Source organism: Aplysia californica, unplaced genomic scaffold (assembly GCF_000002075.1).
Source record: "Aplysia californica isolate F4 #8 unplaced genomic scaffold, AplCal3.0 scaffold00534, whole genome shotgun sequence".
NCBI classification, from domain to species: domain Eukaryota; kingdom Metazoa; phylum Mollusca; class Gastropoda; order Aplysiida; family Aplysiidae; genus Aplysia; species Aplysia californica.
In genome coordinates, this window is record NW_004797804.1 from 362020 (window position 1) to 370603 (window position 8584).

General features: G+C 40.9%; 1 protein-coding gene across 1 annotated transcript in view; it reads right to left on the reverse strand.

Moving 5' to 3' along the window:
* The window catches only part of LOC101852264, a gene marked incomplete in the record, with an annotated part of 30371 nt that overhangs the window by 2472 nt on the left and 19315 nt on the right, over positions 1-8584 (reverse strand). Inside the window, 3 exon segments of the mRNA XM_013087020.2 lie at positions 96-192; positions 2437-2657; positions 7366-7764. Coding sequence (XP_012942474.1) covers positions 96-192; positions 2437-2657; positions 7366-7764 — 717 coding nt within the window.

The following is an 8584-nucleotide window of genomic DNA, read 5'->3' on the forward strand; positions in this document are numbered from 1 at the left end:
TATATATATATATATGTCAGACATACACACTGCCCATAGGCCACATATATGTCAGACATACAGACTAGCTGTCCAGAGACATCTGATCCACGTACCTGGTCCACCTTGAGATCCTCGGGCTCAGTGTTTGCCAGTCTGTTTTTCACACTGAGCACGTTGAGCACGTTGGTCTGAAAGTTCGAACCCTGGCCCCTGGGGAGAGAAGTGCAAGGAAATAAGGTCAAAGGTAACACTGATCACATGAATGTGAGGCGTGCTGACAAAATGAGTTACTTCTTGCAATACGCAAATAATGGAGATATTGGCTAAAAATCGACATTAAGGTCAAATTTGTAGATTTTCTATTGATGCCATATTCTTTAAGTACAAAAAGCCTTTTATTATTTCATACTCATAAACAGTAAAAACTCCACCAACAAGCGTGACGTATCTGTTTCCACAGGTCTCGAATCCCAGAAGTAACTCATTTTGTCAGCTGCCTTCACAAATATTTACACTCTTGCACAAACACACACACACACACACCCACACACACATACACACCCACCGACACACCCATTCACACACATACACACACTCCCTCACAAACACACCCACCCACACACCCACTCACAAACACACACACACTCCCTCACAAACACACACACCCACACACCCACTCACACACATACACACACTCCCTCACAAACACACCCACCCACACACCCACTCACACACATACACACACTCCCTCACAAACACACACACCCACACACCCACCCACACACCCACTCACAAACACACACACACTCCCTCACAAACACACACACCCACACACACAGATACACATCCACCCAGTGTCGTTCGTCCTTCACATAATCTGAAGATGACCATGACTTCACAAATTGGTCTGTTGACGGTGACTGGGGGTCCGGAGATGGCTGATTAGTCCTATCCGGGCTGGAAAGGTTCGCCCTCATTGTGGGCACGGATAGTCTGCTGTTGGACTTGTGGTGGAGGCAGGTCTAGACTTGTGCACATTGCGTTTTTGTTTAGCCTCGGCGATTCGCTTGGCTTATGCTGCTTTGGCTCCCTTTGTTAGATTGCAGGGCCACGCCGGACGATCTAGGACCAGCATTTCCCACGTGTCGTTCAGGATTCCAAGTTCCTTTAGAGAGACTTAGAGGCAGTCCTTGAAACATTTTTTCTGTCCTCCAACTGTCGAGCGCTTGCCATGGAGCAGCTCTCCATACATCAACTGTTTGGCCAACCGGCTGACCTTCAAAATTTAATGAGCCAACATCTCAATTTGCATAGTTTGACCAAAAACCGGCCATATCGAGGTTGGCTCCTCCTGGTATCATAACAACGTGGATCTTCATGTATACCTACTTTAGCACCTCGCTGTATGTCCCCGGCACACATACACATACACATACACACATAGACACACACACACATACACATGCATATACACGCACATATGTGTCACGACATGGTGGAATCAGGCGCTTGTCAATTTTTGGGCATGTAGAGATATTGGTATTATCTGAAAGCCGATTTATCTTGAATAGAACTCAAGATATTCGCCACTGAAGGAGGTGAGGTCGCCTCGTTTCAGTGTTGAAATTAGCGAGAAAATGGCTGCCAAAGTTAGGTAACTCCAATAGCTAAAGAGTCTTTGAAAACTGAAAAAATGACACATTTTATGCTTTTAATCAATGTTTTTCAGTAAAATTCATATATGGAAATGTGCTGTTATATGGATATAAAAGAGGTTGAGCCAAAAAAAAAAATTCGATAACAATTCAGAAACTGGCAAACAACTGCCTCTTTCTCCAATTTCGTCATTTTGACGAGCGCTTGATTTCACCATGCTGCCGCACATACACACACACAAACAGAAACACACACAAAACGCACACACATACACACATACACCAACACCCACAAACCCACACAAACAGATACACAAACAGACACACATACATACTTAGACATGAGCAGCTCCAAGATATCCTCCTTAGCTTGCTGCAGAAATAGACAAAGATCTACACAAATACACAAACACTCACAAACCCACACGCACACAAACAGATACACACACATACACAAACATCCACAACCACAAAACCGCACTCTCAAACAGACACACACACATACTTAGACCTGAGCAGCTCCAAGATATCATCCTTAGCTTGCTGCACAGATAGCGATCTACACAAATACACAAACACCAACAAACCCACACACACACAAACAGATACACACACATACACAAACACCCACAAATTCGCACACACATACATACTTAGACATGAGCAGCTCCAAGATATCCTCCTTAGCTTGCTGCAGAAATAGACAAAGGTCTACACAAATATACAAACACCCACAAACCCATACACACAAACAGATACACACACCCACACAAAGACAGATACACACACACACACATACTTAGACATGAGCAGCTCCAAGATATCCTCCTTAGCTTGCTGCAGAGCCAGGTATTGAGCCGACGAACACATGTACGTTCCCTGCATGCCCTCGCAGTACACCAGGAACTTGAACGTTTGATTGGTCAGCCTTTTCCCTTGTCGCACCCAGTGGCGGTCAGACAGACTCACGTTGAAGGGCAGCAGGTGGGGGTAGAATGGTCTGGGGGACGAGTGGTCACCCTACAGACAAGACAAAAGACCGAACAAAGGACATTAATTGGGGGCTCCAGTGGCTAAGTAAATAGTGAGTTTAGACTCAAGTAATGTCAAACAAGTGTCGGTGACACGGGGATCAGATGGGTGGTCACTGGGGGGTGTCCTTGAGCAAGACACGACAACCCCAGCTCAAAATACAGGGCAATTGCATAGTGGCGACCGACAGTGGCACGGTTGTAGACTGTTCTGTAATTGTGTAATATGGTGTATTTATGAATGTATATGTGCATGGATTTATGTATGTACATAATTATAATTATGTACATAGGTATGTGTATGTATGTTTGCCATGTACAAACAAACTAGACTCACAGTTACCTTCTGGGACAAATAAAAGTGTAATGTACCTATTTATTTATTATAATCCCTCAAATAAAAATACAGTCAAACAGGCTGTAACGGCTATCTCTATCAGGCAATCAGCACCTGTTCAAATGGCTACTTACAATTTGTGAGACCTGCTGACAAAATGAGTAACTAATGAGTGGGGGGGCGGCGCGGCTAAAGTGCCGTCAGTACGCTAAGCGACTCGAGAACAGATCTTCAATTTTAGCTTAGATTCTATTCCAATCCACATATCCATCTTAAAATAAAGGTCATAATATATTGTTGACTTTCGGGTCAAGCATTTCCACTGAAAATTGGGAATTTAGATTCAGATTTGCAACGCGATTTCGTAGTTTATTCGACTTTGTTTTATCGCGATGCCAAAATTATAGCCCGGACACCAGTCTTAGTACTTTTACACAACAAAATCTATAATTATTTTGCCGACTAAAGAAATGTAGGGCTCTTTTTTATAATATTGATACGATTGGATTCATATTGCCAATGCACTGTTATTGAGAAATCAATATATTTATGAGTGCTAGATCTAGATATCTAGGTCTAGATCTAAATTGTCCAAATATTTTTTTTCTCCCCAAAATCACTACTTTTTGATGAAATTACACAAAAGTGCCACTCACGACATGTATAGGTTTATTCCAAAAGCAATTCTGAATAATTCCATATAAGATACGAGTGGGTTTTTTTTTGTTCGTGATCGTTTTTCAAGATTATAAAATTTTTATTTTTTTTTTCAATATCGGATGTTATGATCCATGTACAAATATTATGGAATGTATGTAAATAACTGCAAACTTTTCAATATTTTCCAGTTTTATATTCATTTACGGTTATTTTGATGCATCATTTGACTAGGTGCAAACATATATATTTTGAGTTTCACCAAAGATTATTAATTTTTTATTTTGAAATTTTATCCGTATCCCATCAAAATAGTGTTGCATAATCGCCTCTTACAGGTACCAAAGTTGAAAAATACATAAATAAACATTACAGGTGTATTCTACAAACCATACTGAAAATATTGGTATACAATACGTTGATATTCATTTGAATTTGTGGCCCCAAAGACCTTTTAACAGCCCACTAGTCATCCTCTCTTTTGCCCTCCCGAAAAAAATTCGTCCACAAGCCGAAAATAATACGTAGCGAATGAGTTAAGAATGACATGCCTTTTATTATTTGATACTTACAGATTGTTTAAACTCCACCTATAAAGTAAATATGTGAGGCATCGTATTAAATCAGGAGCCCGTCAATAGAGTGAAATCAAAGAAATTGGCATTTTTCTGACCGTTATGCAATCTTTGTCTAATTTTCTTTTTTGGGCTCAACATCTTTTATATCCATTTAAAAACTCAGTTCTGTTTGGATTTCACTGAAAAATATCGATTAAAGGCACAAAAGACTTCAATTTTCAGTTTCCAAGGACTCTCAAGCTAAGGAAATAACCAAACTTTGGCGGTCATTGTCTCACTTATTTCACCTCTGAAACCAGGCGACCCTGACTTCCTCAATCGCAAATATTTCCACTTCAATTAAAAATAGATGGATTTTTTTCCCACCAAAAACAAGGCAAATGAACAGGCTTTAAGATGATACCAATAACTCCATACACCCAAAAATTGATGAGCAGAGCTGGTTGTAACGGAGTACAAGTACTCCGGTACTTGTACTTACGTTACAATTTTCGGTACTTTTACTGTACTCCGGTACATTTTGAGAATCAGTACTTTTACTGTACTCCGATACTTTTTATAAAAGTACTTTTGAGTACTTTTCAAGTACATTTTGAGTACTTTAGAAGCTTAATGAAAGAATAAGTGCCGACATTTCCGATCATAATTTACGGAACAAACACCCGGGCGAGCACAGCCGATCAACCAAGAGTTAAAAGTTGAGATTAAAGAACTGCCCGTCGCGTCAAAGATCAGCCACTCTTGTGACAGTGATCACATGCGCTGTAAAACTCCATGAAACGGTACAATGATCCCCAGACGGGATTATACCGAGGTGTGAACTGACCGATGGGCGTTTCTTTTCCCCCAAACATCACACTCGCATCTGAGCTCGCCACCTGAACTTTCATCCCTCACTGGGTGGGTTGGGCCTACAAATTCGCTCCAGGCAGGATCACATCGAACTGTGAACTCTTCCCTGACCATTGAAGTTGAAGGCAGTTTTTCTCTATTCCCAAAATTGCGAGACAGCCTGAATTTTAATTGGTGTGGTCACAGCGTAATAATACGTAACGACAAAGGCGGGGGGACTCAATCAGAGATGGAAGGCTACAATTTTTGGACAGGTAAAGGGGAGGGGCAACTGGATAAACGAAGATAAAGATCTCGAGATGATATGCTAATGAGTGTACGGTATAATATTATGGCTTGCCTCATGCCACCATGCTACTGTGATTGGTCATCAAGGATGACCACTCTTTGCTCGCCATATGTCATAAACCTACCCAGGGGTCACGTCAGTTCTTGGGTCACTGTAGATTCTTCCTTAGCTTCGTCGGGCTAAGATCCCATATTTCCCTTGCTCCCGAGCACTGGGATCTTAGGTGGAGACTTCTGTAGTAGAGAATTTTTGGTTACACTACACTTACTAGACTCTAGGAAATTACATGTAGGCCTATTTTGGTTTGCCGTGGGCGCCGTGGACTACACCGTGTGACCAAACTCTGTCTTACCACTATTATAATCAATTGAAACTTAAACTGAGTTCTCAATGTAAATCAATCTAACAATTTTTTAGGCTACCTAAATTTCTTTTTTCCTTTTTTTTTGTGGTTTGTGCTTAAGGCTACCTTGATTCCTTGAGGATTTGTTAAAGAAGAATTCAAAGCACTTTTTTTTTGCTGGCCATTTTCATCAATTTTTTATTTTCTTAGATCATCTTTGTCTCTACATTTTCCAATTTTGATACTTTTCCTACTTTCCGACCCCTAGGACTGACTTACATTTGATCCTATTGTCTTGCTCAAACAAATTCTATTCATGATATCACTTACTCACTAGTTGCGTCTGTTTGTTTGCTGGGTTGTTTTTTTTCAATTTCACGGACCATTTTCACCTACGTTCAGTGCGTATATTCAAATTCTTTGTATACTGTTTACATTATTAGTAATAAATGGCCGAATTTGTCAAATATACTAGATATGTTATTCAATATGATGTTTTGCATTAGCACTGAAGTGTTATAGCATATTAGCAGAAAGTACTCAAAATGTACTCATAAGTACTTTTTAAAAAAGTACTTGTACTCAAGTACATTTTACAGGAAAGTACTTTTACTGTACTTAAGTACATATTTTAGATTGTACTTAAATTTGTACTTAAGTACCTTTTTAAGAGTACTTTAACAGCTCTGTTGACGAGCGCCTGATTCCATCACGTCGTGACACATATGTCAATTGCCATAAAACGCTAAAATCCGAGAAGTAACTACTTTTCTCAGCACACCTTTCTTGCACTTTTTAACCCTATCCGTACGTCGTGTTTTACACTATCATATCCATACTACGTGGGGAACTCTGTGCCACCACTTTCCAAAGAGGAAATTTGCTTGTTAATCCGATCTGTACACTTTGCCAAAATGACTTTTTGAGAAATACTGAAAGTTTCAAAGAGATCTTCGCACTAGAAGTATTCTAAAGTGTGAAGAATACAACCCCGGGGGAAAAAAATGACCCCAGGGCCTACAGATAGGGTTAAGACACTGTGTAATATGGCCACCTGTCTAAGACGACCACTTTTCTCCTTGACAATGGGTGGCTGCCTTCAACAATGTCATATGTGGTAAATCTAAATAAATAAACAAAATACAGGAGAGGGAGATGACTGGTGTCCTTTCGGGTGAGACAACAGCAGCCCAGCAGAGACAATAAATTGTCGCTGTAAATATATGTACAACTTAGTTTGTATGTTGTGTGTCTATAAGTGTGTCTAGTTTATTGTAAGTTATGTGTCTGCCAGTGTGTGTGCCCATCAGTGTGTCTAGTTAGTATGTTGTCTGCCTATCAATGTGTCTACTTTCTATGTTGTGTGGCAATTAGTGTGTCTGGTTAATTGAATATTGTGTACTTAACAGTGTGTCAAGTTAGCATGTTGTTTGCCTACCAGCGTGTCTGGTAAATTGTATGCTGTTGGTCTGTCAGTGAGTCTAGTTTGTATGTTGTGTGCCTATCAGTGAGTCTAGTTTGTATGCTGTTGGGCAATCAGTGAGCCTAGTTTGTATGCTGTGTGCCTATCAGAATGTCTAGCTAAAGAAAAAGATAGTATACATGTCCAGCAAACCACACCGACCATATACATGTACTGACCTTCACCAGGTAGAGCACGGTGCTGTCCTTGAGCGCGCGCTGCTTACACAGGGCCATGTGTAGCTCTTGCATGTGTAGCGGAGACTGCAGGTACTCGTCACTGACAAACGCCACCACTATGTCCGAGCTGTCGATCTCGCGTCGGGCGGCTGCCTCACTCCCGCTTAGAAGTGTGGTGGAGACGTTCGGGGCCTCCATCTTCAACAGCTCGGACAAAATGGCGGCACATTTGAGTCCGTCGTGGACGTAGCTGAAAGTGACCGTACCTGTGACGTCCAGTTTCATCCAGGTGTTTTCTTTTTTGCCGACCACTTTCCCCTTGTCGAAAAAGTACTTTTCATTAAATTCGGCCATCCGGTGCCGAGACAGAGTGTCCTTGATCTTTCCAATCTGCAAGTGCTGAGGAAAAGACAAACAGAGACAGAGAGAGAGAGACCAGGTTTATCTATGTATATTGTTGCCATCTGTTGATGAATAAGTGTAGCTATGGCTACAGTTTTCTCTGTAAATCGCATTGAGCATTCACAAAGTGGAATATATTCTGTGTAAATGAGATCCTCTATTATCACTTCTAATGAGAGTATGTGTAAGACCTTGTGAGTCAGTAAAGTAAGAGTATGGGTTTAATACCCCTTTCACCACCGGGACCTCCGACTCTAATGTCCATCGCTGATATGTGAAGTGTGCTGACAAAATGAGTTACTTCTCGAATTTTATCCTTATATAAATGGAAATTGACATATTAACTTTATAAGTGGAGTTTGTACAATTTGTAAGTATGGAATAATAAAAGACACGGTAGACTTGAAGAAAATGGCATCAATTGAAAATTTATAAATCTGACCCAAGTGTCCATTTTCTGGCTGATATTTCCATTTTTGGACTGCGATAAGTAACTCATTTTGTCAGGACTCCTCACATATGATTGAGCCAAACAGGTCGAAAGACTTAAAAACTTCACGAGATGACCTGAGTTCAAGAGCACTCTGTTAAGGATTTGAGCCAGGGCTGTCCACTTCATGGTTGAGCATTGCACCAACTGAGTTAATGCAGAACTATCATGCCAGAACTCGTCTGCTGGGACATTTCAGTAACCCACTTTCAGCACTTTTTAAGGACCCCCGAGCAATTGTTGAGTTCCTGTGCGCTATCGGCATCGCCGACACGTTATGATGCCACAGCGCTAGAAGAGAGAGAGAGAAAGAGAGAGAGAGAGAGA